General features: G+C 35.3%; 2 protein-coding genes across 2 annotated transcripts; one reads left to right on the forward strand and one right to left on the reverse strand.

Moving 5' to 3' along the window:
- The first annotated feature begins 9,761 nt into the window (after positions 1-9,761).
- cart3 (cocaine- and amphetamine-regulated transcript 3) lies at positions 9,762-11,422 on the forward strand. The gene is made up of 3 exons (XM_052130911.1): positions 9,762-9,973; positions 10,096-10,179; positions 10,837-11,422. The coding sequence occupies exons 1-3, from the start codon at positions 9,809-9,811 to the stop codon at positions 10,942-10,944; spliced, it is 357 nt and encodes a 118-aa protein (XP_051986871.1). The 5' UTR covers positions 9,762-9,808; the 3' UTR covers positions 10,945-11,422.
- A 2,192-nt stretch (positions 11,423-13,614) lies between these two features.
- On the reverse strand, positions 13,615-17,302 carry LOC127646920 (protein CDKN2AIP homolog A-like). The gene is made up of 4 exons (XM_052130904.1): positions 17,185-17,302; positions 16,386-16,632; positions 16,157-16,278; positions 13,615-14,797 (listed from the first exon to the last, which is right to left on the reverse strand). The coding sequence occupies exons 2-4, from the start codon at positions 16,628-16,630 to the stop codon at positions 14,226-14,228; spliced, it is 939 nt and encodes a 312-aa protein (XP_051986864.1). The 5' UTR covers positions 16,631-16,632; positions 17,185-17,302; the 3' UTR covers positions 13,615-14,225.
- Between the last annotated feature and the right edge of the window lie 2,868 nt (positions 17,303-20,170).

Consider the following 20,170-nt stretch of genomic DNA (forward strand, 5'->3'; position numbering starts at 1 on the left):
ATCTGAAAATAATTGAATAGAATATATTCTGATATGTTTTGATGTTTTATTTTTCATATTTTAAAGAAATGATGCAACAAATCAGCACAAAACTAGAACAGGATTCATTATTATAGTAGGCTGCACCCAAATGATAATACCAAATCATACTGTTCATTTATTGAATTATTATAGTTTACTTCCATGTTGTTTCTACATCAAACAGTAACGTCACTTGTAAATCAAGACAATCACTTAAATAACTGCATCACCTTGTAGACAGCACCAATATCATGTACTGTATATTATGTACTGTATGTGTACACGCAGAGGCAGACCTACGGGACAGGCAAGCCAGGCAATTGCCTGGGGCCTCAGACTGGGGGCCCTCTGTGAGCTGCAATAACAGTCGTTCACTGCAACAACACTTGAAAACAATGATTGGCAGAATAGAATTATATTTTCGAATTTTCCTCTATATTATGTACAGAAAGAGAGGGGCACAGAAGAACGATATTACATCACAGCTAGTTTATTTTTCTGTCGAGTTTAGATAAGCAACTTCTACTGTGGATTAGATCATTTATTTTTCATGAAAAGAGTAGTTGTGAGATGTCATTGCCAGCTTTTGAACCTATATTGTGTTTCAAAAACGATATTGTATGTTCACGGTCCTTTTCGGCACCGTTCCTGTTATTTTTGGAAAATAACTGTTTAGTGTTATAATAGGTTGTGTGTGTGTGTGTATGTGTGTGTGTGTGTGTGTGTGTGTGTGAGTGTGTGTGTGTATGCGTGTATTTATCACTTTGTGGGGACCAAATGTCCCCATAAGGATAGTAAAACCCGAAATGTTTGACCTTGTGGGGACATTTTGTCGGTCCCCATGAGGAAAACAGCTTATAAATCATACTAAATTATGTTTTTTGAAAATGTAAAAATGCAGAAAGTTTTCTGTGAGGGTTAGGTTTAGGGGTTGTGTTAGGTTTAGGGGATAGAATATAAAGTTTGTACAGTATAAAAACCATTATGTCTATGGAAAGTCCCCATAAAACATGGAAACACAACATGAGTGTGTGTATGTGTGTGTGTGTGTGTGTGTGTGTGTGTGTGTGTGTGTGTGTGTGTGTGTGTGTGTGTGTGTGTGTGTGTGTGCGTGTTTTAAACTATTGGAATACTAAACAGGTGTGGGCACTTCAAAAAGATCCAAGATAAATAATCATATTGTCGTTATATAATACATTTTTACTCCAAAACTTTTACGTCACTCGACGTCTGCGAACCGTCTATTATAATATGTGACATTGTGCTGCCATCTGGTGGTTAGCCAATACGTTGTTTGCAAGACTTGTTGGACTTCTCGAAAATGTCCAAAACGTGTCTTTACAGATATGTCTTTACATATCATATTTCAAATAGGCCTACGGTTTTCCTCATTGCTTAGTTTCAGATATATAACCAAATAAACTAAATAACATAGAACATTAATTTATAAGATACTTTGTATTCATTTTGAATTTTATTGAACACCAGAGGGCATTGTTTAATTACTGATTGTCAACATTGCGATTAGCCTTGTTTCTAATTAAAATAAAATAAAATAACTGGGGTGGGTCTGGCTAAAACCAGCCAAATAAAAACCTCATTAGCCTTCACTGAGAGTGAAAAGACCAGCTAAAACCAGCCTAAGCTGGTTTGCTGGCCTTAGCTGGTCAGTTGGCTGGTTTAAGAGGGGTTTTGAACACTTTTTAGCTGGTCAGGCTCCCAGCTTAAACCATCTTGGCCAACCTAGGAGACCAGCTAAGAACAGCCTGACCATGTAAAAAAAGAAAAAGAGTTCAAAACCTCTATAAATCTAGCCTGATCAGCATTACGACCAGGCTGGGCGACCAGCTAAAACCAGCCAGCCAGCTTAGGCTGGTTTTAGCTGGTCTTTTCACTCTCTGTGAAGGCTAATGAGGTTTTTATTTGGCCCTTAATAAGATTCGGGTTGATCAAAGGAGCTGTTTTCCAAGTAATTTCAAATGAGAAATCCTCAATGCCCCAATTCACGTCATTAAATCTGTGAAAAGCAAATAGAAATAAAATCTGATATCGCAAATTAGATCAGAATTCAATAAAAAGCCTAAATGAGACATTCCAGCAGGAGTGTCAAAGGTCGTCAAGAGTGAACCCATTACTCTGAAAGGATGTCCCAGTCCTCAGTGGAGCGATATACTGAGAGAATGGGTGAGTCATTATGTCTGTTATAATCAGTTGCTCACTTGTTTAATTATTTATGCTGTATAATTACGGTTGTGTGGTGCTGGTGGGGAAGTGTTTCTCAAATAATGAGTTTTCAAATAAACACTCATTGGATGATGGAAACTCAATTTGTGTCGCAGAGTGCATGTTGCTTGATGTTATAATTGTGTGGTGGGTTAATGAACAGCCTCCTTGTGTCACTTAGGTAGATCTGTGATATCCATATTGGCTGATTGGCTGGCACTCATTATTCTATCCTTTATTTTATCCTGCAGGTCATCATCCCCCTGTGACAAGCTGACCACACCTAACCTGATTTTATTAAGGCTGCTATGATGATGACAATGTTCGCTTTCAGCTGTAGCTGCTGAGGGTTCTGTCACTTTCACAGTCTTTTTTAAAGTATGTTTGTATCATCTGTCTGAGTGTGTTTCTAAACTCATGACCATACACTTCTGAACATCAATTTACTTGTTTTACTGAAAAGACTAAGACTAAGAATACACCACAGACAATACAATATATGGAACTTCTCCCCCCAGTTCACAGAGCTACAGGGTCAGTTTTCTCCAGTTTTGCTTGTTAATAGTAGCATTTAATGGAAAGGAAGACTATATAAAATGATGAATGTGCCAGTGATTCTAGTGAGTGCATATAGATGAAATACATTATTTATGTAAATTATTTTAACATCAGTTTTGCATTTCAAACATTTTTTACACTGCAGTTTTTTAGCAGGAAAATTAACTTCTTAATATTGCCTGAAGTCATCAAAATTTCCACTGAAACGCTGTCCTCCTCAGCCTCCTTATTTGGTTCTAAATTAAAGATGTAAAGATTTTGTCTAAAAAAGGCTTTGAAGAGAGTAGGTGGAATTGAAGTGGCGTCATTAAGCAATATTATAAAGCTTAACAGCACACACGATAGCTATACAGTGCAATTATGGAGATAAGCAACTCCTCATCAGAGCAAAATAAAGCTTTGTAGGCAAGGGAGTGTTGAGGCAGATTTTTCAGAGACCCCTGATTACCTCACAATGAAGCAGAACATCTCAGACTGCAGACCCCACTGTGTGCAGACAGCCTTTCCAACAATACCATGAATATATCACTGGTGCTTCAAGTAGAAAGGAGTAGAAAGGCTTTCACTTTCTGCATTTTAACTTAAATAGAAGGACTCCAATGCAATATTCATGTTACGGTGTGAGTTAAGAAGTAAGTGTCAATTCCATTAAAGAAGACGTTAGTTAACTTGTTCATGCTTCAAAGGCTACATTGCTCTTTTCATGCATCAGGAGGAAAGATGTAAACAGGGGGGGGGGTTAATTATTTATCAACTTTAACAGGAAGCATAAAAAAGAAAAGAAAAAAAGAGTTGATTACGTCTGACAGTGAGATCCCAAGCAAAACCTGTAGGAACATAATGTTGAGCTGTTTTCTGAAGAAGCGCATTGCATGCCCTGCTTTGCTCTTTGTACTTTTCCCTTTAACATTCTCCCAATGTATGACAGGGCAAAGGCAGCCTATGCAATCAAACACCCTCTGTTACATTTGTTCTCCCTGTTTTTCTCTTATTTATCATATTTTTCCTCATCTACACCCAGAAACATTTGAAATGCTCTTTCGCTTTGTGCTTGACCAGCTCTTTTGCTCTTTTGACATTTTTCCAGGACAAGCTGTCCCTTGAAGTTAACATCACTGAATCAACCTTATTACAATAGGTTACACAAACAAAACTCATTTTAAGGGTAGATCAAGAAGAAATAACTCCTTAAGGTATCAATGTGAGTTTACCACCATTTACAGTGCAGCTTCCTTGTTACTTGTTACTATGTCAAATGTAGGGAAGATTACTTCTTTTTAGGTAATCTAATCTGATTATTTTGATTACTCATTTTGCAAGTTTTGCTAAATCTAATCAAATATTTCAGGTTCAAAACAAGTTAAGCTCAGTCAAACAGCATTTCTGGCATTATGCTGATTATCTAAAAAAAATTATTTAAACTTGTCAACCTTTTCTTAAAAAAAAAAAAAAAGGTTTACAATAGAAAGCATATGCAATGGAAGTAAATGGGACCATTCTGTAAAGGTAAGAATACTCACTTTTTCAAAATTATAACCACAAGATGTAAACAATATGCATGAAGATAATGCCATAAACCCTATAACCATAAAATGACAGACAAAAACACAGATTTAATCAACTTTACTGCTCAAATAATACACAGGGTTTAACAGAAGTAATAATTAAATTGCTTAAAAAAATTCTAAGCTTCAAATTTCTGACTTTAAATTGGCCCCATTCACTTCCATTACAAGTGCCTCACTTTAAACTTGATTATAATTTTTTATAAGGAGGGATGAGTCGAAATAATTTTTTGTAGTACTCAACAAAATGCCACAGATGTTGTTGACTGAGCTAAAAGGAATAATTCACACAAAAATACAATTTCTCTCATCATTTACTCACCCTCATGCCATCCCAGATGTGTATGACTTTCTTTCTTCGGCTGAACACAAAAAAAGAGTTTTAGAAAAATATCTCAGATCTGTTGATTCATTTAGTGCAAGTGAATGGTGGTCAACATTTGAAGCATAAAGGCAGTATAAAAATAATCTATTCGACTCGACTTGGTTAAATTCATGTCTTTAGAAGTGATATGATAGGTGTCGGTGAAAACAAACGAAGACAAACTCTTAGGCGAGAAGAGCATTTAGAAGAGCTGTTTAATTTACAAGTTGAGATTTATAGTAAAAAAGGACTTAAATATTGATCTGTTTCTCACCCACACCAATCATCTCACTTCTGAAGATATGGATTTAACCACTGGAGTAATATGGATTACTTTTATGCTGCGTTTATGTACTTTTTTAAGCTTCAAAGTGCTGGTCACCATTTACTTTCATTTTATGGGCCTACAGAGCTGATTTTTTTTTTAATCTTCATTTGTGTTCAGCAGAAGAAATATAGTTGTTGTGGATTGCATGAGGGTAAGAACATGATGAGGGAATTTTCATTTTTGGGTGAACTATTCCTTTAACTTGTATTTAACCTGGAATGTTCCTTTAAGTAACTTTCATTTCAATAAACATCGTAATTTTTAACATAATCAGTAAATTACATGTAATCCATAAAAGCAACTGTAATCTGATCACACAACATTTTCAAAATGTACTTGATTTTGTAAACTGATTATATAATCCAGATTACATGTAATTTGTTACTACCCAACTCTTCTCATGACAGTTGTCGTGTCTGAATTTTACAAAACCTTGCTTGTACTGTTCTCATCTGGGCTCTTAACCTACTGATCCGTGTATGGCAAAGCTTGACATTGACTGATCTTGAGTGTGTTGGATTGTCTTGTAGGATACACAGAACATTGATGCATGTGAGAGGAAACACAATTACGGACAAAATCGTCGCTGTTAGCCTAATGACTAATGCAATCAGTGGACTGGAGTGTGGCTGCCACTGATATGTGGTATAGTCTTTGACAATGAAGTGACCTGATACAGTGAGTCTCTCCATAGGCTGACATCTACCAATACTCACTGACCACTTCGCAGCTTCATTAACTGACTCAAACCCCGTTTATCGACTCCATTTTTTTTGGTTTTGGTAATCTAAACACTGTGTGTAGTGAGACTTTTTTGCTCATGTTCATGTTCTTGTGTTTTGCATCCCTCCCCTTGACATAATAGGCAGTCTTTGTTGTTCTGTTAACAAATAAGGGTCCAACACTAACAAGGGTGCTCTGGAAAAGTGTTGCCGCCCTCTTAGTAATTGACCGCCAGTATACACAGCTCTTTCTCTCTGGTTTAGTGAGTCCCCCTGTTGCTATGCTGAAGCTCTTCAGCTACCCTGAGCCAACCTTAAACTGCCTGACTTTTTTAATCATACTTTTACAGTCAAAACCAGGTTCAATGTGATTGTAAAATTCTCAGTCCACTTTACATCTACTTTCAACTCATCGAGGTCATAATAGAATATTTAGTAGAATTGCAAATTGCAATAAACTGCCAAAAATGGTAATGGTAAATGGAACAATAACCCCAGACACTTCAGAATAAATCCTGCAAACCTTACATGAAAATGGAGAAGAAATGAGGAAAGCATTATTTCAATGCTGTGTCCAATAACGTCATAGAGTCTCTTCTGAATGAACCTCCATGCTAGTAAATGTGACTTGATGTGATTCCATCAATTTGATGTGGCACATGCATAAATAAGTATGTTTGCTCTTAGTGCAGTTCCAATTTTAAACCTTACTAGAGAGGCAAATAAGGCTTTAATGCACTTAACTTGATCACCTGAAGGCACACCCACACAAAATCAATTCCAACAGAAGTCTTTCCTGCTCAAGAAACTAGAGTCTCTCAAGGGTATTAACAAGATAGGAAAAGAATGGGAGGTCATCGACATGCCAGCCAAAGGTGTGAGAATACATCTTTGAACCGAAACAAATTTGCCAAGATCTTGTTAGAGTTTGAAGGAATACGTGGATGAGTCTGGCAGATAACGAATTCCGATCTCTCCCACACAAGATTCCTCTTTGAGATTTGTCTTCAAAGGAACAAAAACATGTTCCTTTTTGCTGCATATACACACAGCCTCCTTTAGTGGCTCGGGGAAACATAGTTTTTTTCAGAGGGCAATTATCTAATTGGGAACTTAAAAGTGAGATTTCTTTATTAAAAGCTGTCAAACGGCCTTTGTTGAGAAAATTGGAGTTATTGATTATGGGAGATTTCTTCAACTTCAGACCTGATTAGAGGGTGGAAAACCTTCACCATACTGAAAGATTACAGCAAACTAGCATTTAAAAACTGTCATGTCAAATTGCAAATGATGTATGAATGCACAACTATAGCAATGCTTATGCTTGTGCTACTGCAGCTGACAGTGTATTTTAGGTTATGTGCCTCTCAGCCATTCTCACACTTGGTCTGGATTTGAAACCCAATGGCAACCCTGTCCTCTCCAGTAATCATCTCTTCAGAAATGGTCTACACTGTTGTGACAAGAATAACACCCTCAGGGCCTTATTTTAGCAGTGTGGAAAAGGTTTTGAGTAATGACCGTGAAAAATGAAAAATGTTGCTGGTGTTAAACTGTTCAAATGACATGCATGCTTATGAACTGTCTGGCTGGGACAAATTGAACAATTTTTCTAGGAAAAAGATGAAATAGACGCTCTTTGACGTGAATGGCAAGCGAAACTACCACGACTGTGGTCGTATTAATAAACAGATATGAGACTGTGCTGAGGGAAAAGATTCTGTCAAGCAATAATACATAGTAATTGGAATGATATGACTCATACCCATAGAGCAGTCAGAAAAACCTGATTTGATCCCAGCCTCTGTATGACAATAGATCCTCATGAAGCAACTCAGATCTGATCAAAGTGAGGGTTAGTCTTGCATGTAGCAGGAAACATAATTTATCATTTAACATTTATCACTGTAATTGTAAAGTTTTGAGGCAGAAGTCCAATTACACAAATGTGTGTTTTCTCTAGCAGTGGTTTTGTATGTTGGATTCAAATCCCTAGTTTAACATCTCACTCTCAACTAACCCTTGTGCTGTGTTCGTTTTGTGTTCCCAATAACACAATAATATAGTTTATATATCTCTGATATTGCAAATATTATCCAAAGATATTGCATGAGATCTTTTTAACAACTTCTTTTTTTATAATTATGACAGGTTTTGTACATTTTTTAACATATGTATTTTTTTATATATATATTTTTTTATTTATAGAAGGATTACTTGAACTGGGCCAGTGTGGGGCACTGGGGAAATTGATAATAATTATAATAACATAATACATTAAAAAACAGTTGCTTGATCTGAACCAAATATGTCATGTCATTTTAAAGCTTAGAATATGGACTTTACAATGCATAATGCCATTTTGATTTCAATTCCTATCTAATTTACATTCAGTTCCATCTTAGCATTTACCTTCAAAATATAATTATAAGATTTAGGGGAGAGCGGGGACGGTTGCAACATGGGACAGTTGCAACATGGCTTATTCCTCCAATCAGGAATGAGCTGGAGTGATGATACTCATACTGCACATGCTCAGTTAGCCCCTCCTCCTTTCTGGAAGAAAGCAGCCACATGCGACCATTCCTTCTGCAAAAAAATACTTTTTAAGTATTCATGCTCAGAGTTTTTGTCATACTGTCTAAACAGTTTGCGTGAAGCATTATAAAGTCATATCATTTTAATCAGTGTTTTCATAGCTTCAAAAAGGCATAGATACCATGTGTCAAAGCTATTGTGTCAAGCTAGCATAGCAAGTATTCTCATGGCTGTGCATTCTTTTCCTTATTACTTCCTGAAACATATAACAGACAATTCAATATTCTTAACATATACATTAATGTAAAGAAATTGGTCCAAATCGTATGTGTTTTCAGATACTATATGTGAACAAAATCAAGAAATTTTATTCCAATTGGATTAAGAAAAAAACACAACATAAGGGTTAAAAAATACAAACTGTTCAAATAAAGTTTGTGAATATCCTATATCCTAAATATCATAAAATTTTGCTATAGCTGTTGGGTTAAGAAGTCTTGGTCAACTAGATAATGATAGACTGTTTTAGCTGAAACCACAATAAATTTTGTTCTCAAGATTTCACATTTTTATTGGGGCAAGATATGTTTTAAATGTTAAAAATGTTTTAAAAAAATATATATGTATATTTTTTTTTACATTGGTTTAATATTTGTATTTGTATCTGTTTCACATTTTACTTTTACATTTACATTTAATAATTGACTGTTTAATTCCAGTTTGGTTCCATTATTACCACTTACTCAATATAGTGCAACAATACATTGACACAAAAGGTCAAAATGTGCTAAAATAACATAATTTTACCTGCTCTAAAAAAGTGGTACCCTGCGATTGTTACCTTAAGTAGCTATTTCTACCTGATCTCACACTTAAAATTAGTTTTGTTCGTATAACCAATGTTGATTTAGACATGTTTAATAATATTTGTGAATTGAATAATATAAGTTCAATTAAATCACACATTACCACACGAAGCCCATTTTTTAGGTTTGCAATGTTTTCTGTGTGGACATTAATGGTGGAAATGTTATATCAACCTATAAGACTGTAAAGAAAAGGACTATCCACTGGATTAAAAAGTGTGACAACTTGCCCCGGGCTCCCTATTTATTGTTATGGGAAAATCTTAAACTTGAAAAGCTATTTGGAATCAGTTTAATAATTGCCTTTAATAATGTAGTCAGTGTAGCCTAAGGGCAACTCATATGACGACGTCTTCTAAAACGATTAAAGAAATATAAGAATCATACATAATAATTCGTTCACACGCAATGTTTTGAGATGTTGAGATGTTGTTTACTCTTGTTGTGGACATCAACTTTACGCAATGAGTCATCGTCGGCGTCCTTATTACGCATGGACAAAAATCAATGTATAAGGTGGAGCAAAAGAAGGAATGAAGTGAGTGGTCTCTCAAGTGGAGCAGATATAAAGTGATTGGACCGCGGGAAGTGTGTATTTACTTGAATCATTCTCGGCTTTGAACATGGAGAGCTCCAAACTCTGGACAACAGCGATGGCATGCGCCGTGCTACTCTCCTTCGTCCACGGTGCTGAAATCGACTACTTTGACAATGAATCTGACTTGGAAACGAGAGATTTGAGAGATTTTTACCCAAAGGACCCAAATTTGACCAACGAAAAGCAGCTTGTAAGTATTGCATAATCCTGGGTCTTTCTTAGCTCACAGATATATATGTATATGTATATAAAGGAGATCCAAATACATTTACTTGCACTGTAGAACTAATTTACATGTTGACATGTTCACAGCTCGGGGCTTTGCATGATGTTTTGGAGAAATTGCAGAGTAAACCAATCTCACTTTGGGAAAAGAAGTTTGGGCGCGTTCCCACAGTGAGTACAAAGCAAGATTTTGATCATTTTTATCTGGTACTTGACAAGATATAGGCCTAATTATATATCAGCTCTTTAAGTACAGTAGAGTAAAATAGCTTTTGTTTTTTAAACACACTCAAAATAACACATTTGTTATTTAATCCAGGGGCAATACTATGATTTCAATTTAGGGGGGCTCAGCCCCCAACAACATGTGCATATTTAATGTATCCACTCTTTAGCATAGATAATGTTTTTTATTTACATCAATCAAGATAGCAGGCTACTATTCATTCAGAACATTGTCATTTTCTATTATAAACACTTATACATTTAATAATAATAAAAAAGAAACCATTTAAAGAAACATTAAAATAATATCTTTTTTTATTATTTTACATTTATAAACAAAAAAACCCTGAAGCTGTTAAAAACACCTGCGTGCTGATCGCAAAGTCAAATATTTGTAGGAGGGCTGAGATTAATTTTAGGGGGGCTGAAGCCCTCCTAAAAAGTGTCTAGTAATGCCTATGATTTAATCTCATTTACATTAAATCAGAATTGTAATTTACACAACCATACCACATTATTAATTTTTGTGAATTGTTTACTTATAAATGAATTGCATATTTGGGCATGCAGTTGTCTAACACTGATGCTTTGTTTTCACATCAGTGTGACGTCGGGGAGCAATGCGCCATCAGGAAAGGATCAAGAATTGGCAAAATGTGTGACTGTCCACGTGGAGCATTTTGCAATTACTTTTTGCTGAAGTGCTTGTAAACATAACAGCCATAAAGTTGGAATGTGAATTGGAAATATACACATCCGGATACAAAAAATATTTATACATTATGTTCTATTTTTATGATTATGAAGTTCTAACATAACCGATGAATTTGAAAGATTATTCAATTATTTGCTGCCTGTGAAGTGTAATTCAACCTGGATAAAATGTGTGCACCTTTATTTTCTAAGGCAGTCTGTGTGTTTCCTAGTGTCATAATTTTTTTTTTTTATGCCATATAAATTCATTTTTTCAATGCACATGAAAAGTATTCTTTAAATGATAAGAAACATTATTGCTATTGGTTGCAGGAGAATTGCAGGACACAAGTTATTTTAGTAAATTATACATGTAATCTGGATTACATAATCAAATTACAAAAATGTTGTACTTGTAAATAAATTAAATTCCATTTTAAAATCCTTGTAATCAGATTACATTTGATTTGTTATGGATTATATGATTACATATTCATCAGACCAATCAGTAAATTGTTCATAACTGAATCATTTTTGGGTTTATGATGCTGATTCACAAATACAGCTGGTCTGATCTATTACCACACATGGAAGGTGTTTGTAATACCACAATTATAGGAAATTGCCAGAGAAACAACCTGTTTAAGTGTCTGTTTTACTCAGAAACAGTCAAATAGCAGGTAAAACACATCATATCAATTAACATATTTTAGAGTTTTCTTTAATGCACTTAAGCAACATTATCAAATATTGTACAGGCTTATCCTACTCGAATGAATGCGACATCAAATAAAAAATGTTAGGTAAGAAATAATTCGAAAGTAATCAGATTAGATTAATTGAAAATGTAATCCAATAGATTACATTTCTGACTACAATTTTTGTCATGTAATTTGTAATCAGTAACAGATTACAATTCAGGGGTACCCATCTATCTACCTAGATGTTTACACTATAATGAATTTAAAGTAGTTCTAAGATATTAAGGGCAAAATATGATGTTATAACCTGGGTTAATTTTTGTCACCTTGAAGCTTAAATGTGTTTATGTAAATTATTATTCATAAATGTAAGACATTAAAACTTCAAGTCTTTATTCGGACTGTTAAGAATGAAGCAATTTTTTAATGGGCATGTTCGATTCGATGATCTGATGACCTCACTATACTTCATATTATTCATATACTTGTATCCCCTGTACACCATCTTAAAGGAATTGTCTTTTATCTCATATCATCATTGTTAGAGATTTTAATTTTTTTTTTGTCATTCTCTTTCTTTTGATTGTCTTACTTACGGAATTTGATCAGTATGCATTGAACAGCTTAGTTATAAAAAGGGCACAACATTTGTGACATTTCTGTATTACAAATGTCTCCTGACTCATGAGAGGATGTGAAAAAGAGCACATATAGTACAGGCTCTCCCATGATTAGCTTTGCCTGTGAGGCTGAGTCCAGCATGCAGCCAAGCAGCAAATTACACCCAAATTCCCTGTCCTGTCAATCAAAATCTGCACCCAAATGTGTGCTTTCACTCCTTGTTAGGTTCATTAATGTTTGGTAATATTTTACAGATTGCTAACAAAAGAGCTGGGGAGAACTCTGGGGTGTGCATGTCTGCTGATGCTTGTTGGCACTTTGGTATCATTTATATTTTTACAACCACCACAATCATGATTAAAACTGTCTTAAGAAGTATTTTTGATTAATAAAACGAGGTTGCAACAATGTTTAGGTATAGCCTATGCATTGTTTTGTCAACATTTAAACCATGTTAACCACCCATTCATTATAGCTAAACTTCAATACACGCCACATTCATTAAAGGGCCTGATGTATAAAAGAGATTCGAAATATGCCAGAAATAGGTCTAACACATCTCTTCTTATTGGAAAAGATGCATATGCCTGGGCCTAATTTTAAAGTGTTTTATCAAAACACCAATCAAACTTCTGTGTCCCTTCAAGCATTTCATATTTGGATTTCAAAACCATTTTTCATTATTCAACAGTTTTTCAGTTGGTTGTCAAATGAAAAGGGACTATAAAATTCAGCAAGTTTAATTAAATTCCAGGTCCTAAAGGAAACTTATTACGGGTGGTGGTAATGTGAACCGTATGTGATGTGCTTTGCTCAAGGCAACTGAATAAAATATGCTCATTGCATTTACAAGTGGTAAAAAAATACCTCTGAGACTATGTACCACTTGTACTCAACCTACTACAATAATTGATAGTGTAATTTAAACAAACACTTTGGCTTATTCTTATTTGATCCTTTACGTGTTTACAATACTACTGATGACACTGAAAACTTTTTATGCCCTCCAAGTAGTCTCTGAACTGGAGAATTGATCCATCACTTAAACAACCAAATACTGTGCACTGTAGACAGTAAGTACTACATCATCAGAAAAAGACTGGAAATCCAGCAATTGTTCATCAAAACGATAGAAATGTCAGCAAAAATATATAATCTATATATATATATATATATATATATATAGTTTAATACAAATAAGAAATCAGAGTATCTAGTATTATAGAAACTGGACCATGGCAACACACAGGTGAATTTCAGACTAAAATAAACTCCCACATTTAACATCATTTTTAATCAATGACATTTTTACTTTTTTATCTATTTATTTGAACATTAAACAACTCTGCCCAATGGTCCACAAAAACATTAACAATATTGCGCACTGTTTTGACAATGTATGTACAGGAAATTGGTTGTGATAGGTTGTATAAAAATAATAAATTAAAAAAAATGTCTTAGATTTTAAAGGGGAGGCAAAAGTTTTATGAGATAAATAATCAGAGCAAATAAATTCCAGATGTACTCTTGTGAATAACATCCTTTTGAATTGACACTCATATTCCATTTCCAACAGGTTGTCATCCACAAACTGTATATTCTCAATGTAAGGTTGTAGCAATAAATAAAACAAATCGTATTCAAGGTTTTTGAATCTTTTACTAATTAAAACAACAGGTTTTCAAACCACTTCAACGCAGTTACAGATGTTTAACAACCCAAAACTTGATAAACACAAATCAAACATTTTGGGACAAAAAAACTGTCTGCCACTATTTTTTATATCTCTTTATAAACCATAGAATAAACCCATTACGTCCTTCTTCAAAGTGCCATTCTGAAAGACCATGTAGCATAACTGAACTCTGAACAACGCAAACATTGGAAACTGCAGAAAGGATCTCAAAGGCTGTCACAACTGAATCAGAAACTTCATATTTAACAGTAACCCTGGTAAATCTCCAGCAGAATGCAACTTTACTGGTCTCCCTGAAAGGGGTAGATGAGAGCTGGAGGAAAGACTTGAGCTCTGAGCTGTTCATCCAGCAGAACCAAATCTTCGACGTCTAGTCCTCTGAACCTGCGGCGGCAAACTTTCACTGTCACTTTCCGCCCTTGAAATACTTTGAGGGCTTCCTTGGAGGCCATTGCCCTAGCGGCACATTTATCACGTCCGTAACCTGTGCCCATGTAAACGGCGTGGCAGCGCAGTTCACATACCTGGCCTTCTTTCTGGGTACGTCCCGAGGGCAGGTCAGGAATGTCTTTGAGTGGAACGAACACACAGCTAAGGCTAGCCTTGCATGAATCCACACAACTGCGCAAGATCTCAAAATGTTCAAGGTTGGGGCCATAGCCACCCGCAGACACAAGCTTCCATGCAATAGCCTTGTAGAGTCGGTTGAAAAAGGGCTGGTGTTCTGCGGGAGCCCCTAGTGGAGGGCCTGATTTCACTTTACTGGCAGCTGGACACGCAACACTCTTCACTGGAGCTTTAAGGTCAGTATCATTGGGTTTATTCTTCTTTACCTGGCAGTCAGCAGCCACTGCTGCAAAGTAAATTTAGAGTAAATCAGTGATGCAAATAATTGTGTGACATAATAAAATAAATATTTAAATTCAGGTTAAGCTCAATCGACAGCATTTGTGGCATAATGTTGATTACCAAAAAAATTCATTTCGACTCATCCCTCCTTTTCTTTTTATTTGTTTATTTTATAATTTTTTTTTAATCCCCTTTTCTCCCCAATTTTGAATGCCCAATTCCCAAATCACTCAAGTCCTCATGGTGGCGTAGTGAATCGCCTCAATCCAGGTGTCGGATGACGAATCTCAGTTGCCTCCACGTCTGAGACGTCAATTCAAGCATATTATCATGTGGCTTGTTGAGCGCATTACCGCGGAGACGTAGCGTGTGTGGAGGCTTCACCCTATACTCCATGGGATCCGCACAACGCACCATGCGCCACATCAAGAGCAAGAACCACATTATAGTGACCACGAGCAGGTTACCCCATGTGACTCTACCCTCCCTAGTAACCGGGCCAATTTTGGTTGCATAGGAGACCTGGCTGGCGTCACTCAGCACGCCCTTGATTCGAACCATGACTCAAGGGGTGATAGTCAGCGTCAATACTCGCTGAGCTACCCAGGGACCCCATGCCTCATTTCTTTAAAAAATAAAAAAAGAAGCAAGAATCGAGGTTACACTGAGGCACTTACAATGGAAGTGAATGGAGCCAATTTTTGGAGGATTTAAAAGGTAGAAATATGAAGCTAATCATTTTATAAAAGCATTTACATTAATTCTACTGTTAAAACTCTACTGTCGGCTTCTATGACTTTGTTCATAGTAAAGTACAACCAATAGCTGGAATCAAGTAGACACGCATATTTTCAGAACTTACCACGTAGTCCAACTTCCTCAATCACTTTCCTCCAAGCGATGTCTTTTCTCATCCGGTCTCTGTACATGTATGATGTTGTGTCATGCAATTCCGGGTACCCATACTCCGCTACAACAATTTTTTCATAAATTTGTCCAGATTTCTTCTGCTACTACGTCAGTGACATCCGGACAACCTCAATGCTGATAGGCTTTCGCTACCACGAGTCATGCAGATTTTTTGCTTGAGTTAAAAAATGTAAACTCACACGAATGAAGCGATTTTGCGTGTTCGAGTCGAGCCGTTCGTATATACTCGCATCTTTGCATTGACTTTGTATATAATCGCGCTGTGCGAAAAGCTCACTTCGTATTGTATGTGAACGCACCATATGGCTGGAATATTCTATTGACCAATCAGCATTCAGAGTAATCACTATTTGTTTTTTTAAATGTAATCTTTATTGCCTGAACTCAATAACATAAATTAAAAAAATAAAACACAAATCTCAGTCCATTTTACCTGAGGCGGCAGGTCTTTTTGTTTTCCCCATGATTTCATCTCTAGTCTTTCGCCCAGGGGCTTTGTTCACAGTGATTCCTTCTGCCATTTCATTTATCTTGTCCATTACAGGTTGTGGGTATCTGCATTAACCACATTTACAAACAATGTTTTAACAAATACATAATTTATGAAATAAAAAGTAAAAGTACAGCTAATTAAAAAAAGTCCATCATGAAATGATAATTACCGACAGCCCAGAAACACATGGTTGGCCCAAACCATGGACAGAGACAGTAGCCTGTCCAAACTAGGACTTGGGGTCCCAGGTCGGATGGTAGGGAAGATCTCCATATTGCGCAGGACAAACTCTCTTCTAGCATCCCACTGTTTATTTGTCTCACAGTGTCCTCTTAATGATTCCACCCAGTTCACCAGGTGGGGATTCTGACCGAGGAACTCAGAGACAATGTCTCCTCCTCTCCCCTCCGCCATCACTAAAACCACACAGAATAATCAACGCACATATTTAAACAACTCAGTTTGATGATTCTGACGTTCATATGTTCACAAAGTGTGCCACCTGTTTTAATCACAGACAAACTGTGTATAAAGGCTTAAGATGCAAGACCATGAGGGCTGTAAATATAGCCCTGTAACTCAGCGACAAAAATACAGTGGATTAATGGCTGGCAAAATATCTAACGTTGCAGACTAGATCTGGATAGCGTAGCATCGTAACTTAACCTCAGTGTGGTCAGTGTTATTGTTTTGGGGGTTTTCACCTTGCGGTTCGGAGCTTCCGTATTTGAGATCGAATTGCTTATAGTTTGGCTAAACTATTGATCACGTTGTAATTACTAAAGCAAGTAAGTAAGTATTTATTATTTGCACGAACTGTAAGTTCTACATGGCTCTAATGACAACTTGAATTTCATTTTATAGAGTCAGGGATTACTCAAAAAAGATATATGATGCTAAAATAAACGGCAAGAGCAAAAACAAGAAAGTTTGCAACAGTTAAATATGAGATAACGTGCAACGTTTACCTCTACAGTTATCCCTTCCGTTGACTCCTCATCAACTATATATAATAAAATATGATTATTTGTAATGTTGTGGTGGAACTGCCAGTGTGCTTGCTTGGTCGAGCTTGGGGTTGCGTCATCAACATGCGACGAGATTTTTGGCGGTGTGAAAATATCAAAGATGTGATGTGAAGTTTCTATCTATATTTCTATTATCGTGATATTCATTCATTCGCTATCTGACTAACAACGCCATTGACTAACTACTGGGATTGAGCGGATATTCTGGAACAATATTCACCTGGAATAAAAGGAATGGATTGCCGATATTTTATGCAGGATATGCATTTCAATTTATTTTTCAATTGATTTATGATTATTATAATGTCTCTTACTAAAACATGTACGTGGCAGAACCATGTGGTGAAATCATCATGATCATTAATTATTATACACAAACTGGCTGTTCAGCCAACTGTGAATTTGTAATATGAGAATTTTAATTTTTTCACCATTTCAATTACTTTTACATTAAGTTATCTGCAGTTTTTTTTTCTCTGAAAAGAGGTATTTCTTGCAAGACAAGGCAGTACAATTGTTTGACAGTGAACCACAACCATTAACACAAACATCAATGGTGACAATCAGTAAACCTCATCAAGTTAAAAGATGAGCTCCTAACATCACCACACAACAACTGACTGACAGTGACAACAAAAAACAACAATAACAGTATAAATAAAGTCAGCAAACAGCAAAAAAAAAAAAAAAAACTATAACACTAACTGCATAATTCATTTATGTTGCAATGCATGCCGGGAATTCGCAAATCACCAATATTGTTCAATATGAAACATATTTTATTATATATATTTTTTCTTTTGCTGTTTGCTGACTTTATTCAGACAACTCTGTTAGGCTAGTTGGGACAACATTTGGGGGAATATTGTTGAACATTTGTTTTTATGTAGATACAAAGTAATTCACATTTCATAGTATCTGTGACTCAAAGATAATATGCTATTTCAATGGTTACAATTGGTCACTAATCAAATAAGCAAATTTGTGACTGACAATATTTACTCCTTTGTACAAAGGGTCAGATTTCCTTTCTTCCACTGAAGCACCAAAGATGCTCTATGAAACATTCTTACATTATGCTGGGATGACATGGATCATCAGGTTTTGCACTAATTTGAGGAGTCCATGCCAGCTTGGGTGCATGCTGTCATTAAAGCAAAAGGAGGATATAGCATACAAAGAAACTCCCACATGCAAGAAAACATTCACTCATGTTAGTCTGATAATATAATAAGTAAACAATATTTTTTTATAACATAAAAAAATGAAAAAAAGTATTTTCACAAGTGGACTCAATACGTCGATCGCAAAGGCAATGCTGGTAGATCGCACAAAATGTTAATTTGTACTTTCGTGAAATTTTAATAAAAATAAATGTAATGTCTTTCCTTCTTTTAGTGTCTGTCTGACTTGCACTTGACGAGTAAATATTGACCAGGCAAGGTTTTGTTTATTCAGTTGCCATGACAACTAGGTTTGCGCATGCGCCTTCTAAGGACTTCTGAGAACAGAGCGCGAAATTGTGATAATACTGCCTGGATTATGCAAAACTGTCTGATTCCATTCAGTGCAAATCATCAGAATAAGGTAAATGCCCTGACTATTGTAATCTACTGTGCTGTAGGTGTTTTGGGTTTAGCTTTAAAACTGAATGATATCAACACTGAACATTATTATATATTTTTTTATTAATTAGAAGATGAATTCCATGTAGGGATATACGGAAGAGTACGGAAGAGGATTAGGGCCAAGCAATAATAAAAGAAATAAAACCATCTCGAGAATAAAGTCATTATAATGCGAGATTAAACTCGTTAAATTTCGAGAAAAAAGTCGAAATACAATCTTGAGAATAAACTCATTAAATATCGAGATTAAACTCGTTACATTTCGAGAAAAAAATCGAAATACAATCTTGAGAATAAACTCATTAAATATCGAGAATAAAGTCATTATAATGCGAGATTAAACTTGTTACATTTCGAGAAAAAATTCGAAATACAATCTTGAGAATAAACTCATTAAATATCGAGATTAAAGTCATTATAATGCGAGATTAAACTCGTTAAATTTCGAGAAAAAAGTCGAAATACAATCTTGAGAATAAACTCATTAAATATCGAGATTAAAGTCATTATAATGCGAGATTAAACTCGTTAAATTTCGAGAAAAAAGTCGAAATACAATCTTGAGAATAAACTCATTAAATATCGAGATTAAAGTCATTATAATGCGAGATTAAACTCGTTAAATTTCGAGAAAAAAGTCGAAATACAATCTTGAGAATAAACTCGTTAAATATCGAGAATAAAGTCATTATAATGCGAGATTAAATTTAACGAGTTTTTTCTCGAAACACAACGACTTTATTCTCGATATTTAATGAGTTTATTCTCAAGATTGTATTTCGACTTTTTTCTCGAAATTTAACGAGTTTAATCTCGCATTATAATGACTTTAATCTCGAGATGGCTTTATTTTTTTTTATTATTGCTTGGCCCTAATCATCTTCCGTAGGGATACATGCAGTAGTCCCAACAAGCATTTTCTTATTTTTAAACGAAACTGTGTTTTTTTTAGTTGGTAGATCTTATTGAGTTGGTTATTTAAAAGTAGATCATCACACACAAAATGTGGGCACCCCTGCTGTACAGTATATCTGGGGTGATTTCAAAAACTTTAAATGTATAAATGTGTTTGTGATTCTGTTCACTTTCAAACATTTGCATAGGTAACTTTTTACAGTAAGGTTATAATCATTAACATTCGTTAACTACATTAGTTAACACAAACTAACAATGAACAAATCTTACAGCACTTATTAATGTTGGTTAATGTTCATTTCAATTTCTATGTTTTTTAAACTGAAAGTTGTATATGTTAACGTTGTTAATGCATTATGAACTAACAATGTTATATGCTTTAA

Source organism: Xyrauchen texanus, chromosome 1 (genome assembly GCF_025860055.1).
Source record: "Xyrauchen texanus isolate HMW12.3.18 chromosome 1, RBS_HiC_50CHRs, whole genome shotgun sequence".
NCBI classification, from domain to species: Eukaryota; Metazoa; Chordata; class Actinopteri; order Cypriniformes; family Catostomidae; genus Xyrauchen; species Xyrauchen texanus.

Excerpts from the sequence above, each read along its gene's own strand:
- cart3 (XM_052130911.1), top strand. The coding sequence starts at position 9,809 with ATGGAGAGCTCCAAACTCTGGACAACAGCGATGGCATGCGCCGTGCTA. Across the intron at positions 9,974-10,095 it reads TGACCAACGAAAAGCAGCTT|CTCGGGGCTTTGCATGATGT; the intron begins GTAAGTATTGCA and ends ACATGTTCACAG. Across the intron at positions 10,180-10,836 it reads AGTTTGGGCGCGTTCCCACA|TGTGACGTCGGGGAGCAATG; the intron begins GTGAGTACAAAG and ends TTTTCACATCAG.
- LOC127646920 (XM_052130904.1), bottom strand. The coding sequence starts at position 16,630 with ATGGCGGAGGGGAGAGGAGGAGACATTGTCTCTGAGTTCCTCGGTCAG. Across the intron at positions 16,279-16,385 it reads CATGTGTTTCTGGGCTGTCG|ATACCCACAACCTGTAATGG; the intron begins GTAATTATCATT and ends TGGTTAATGCAG. Across the intron at positions 14,798-16,156 it reads AAAAAGACCTGCCGCCTCAG|CAGTGGCTGCTGACTGCCAG; the intron begins GTAAAATGGACT and ends TTTACTTTGCAG.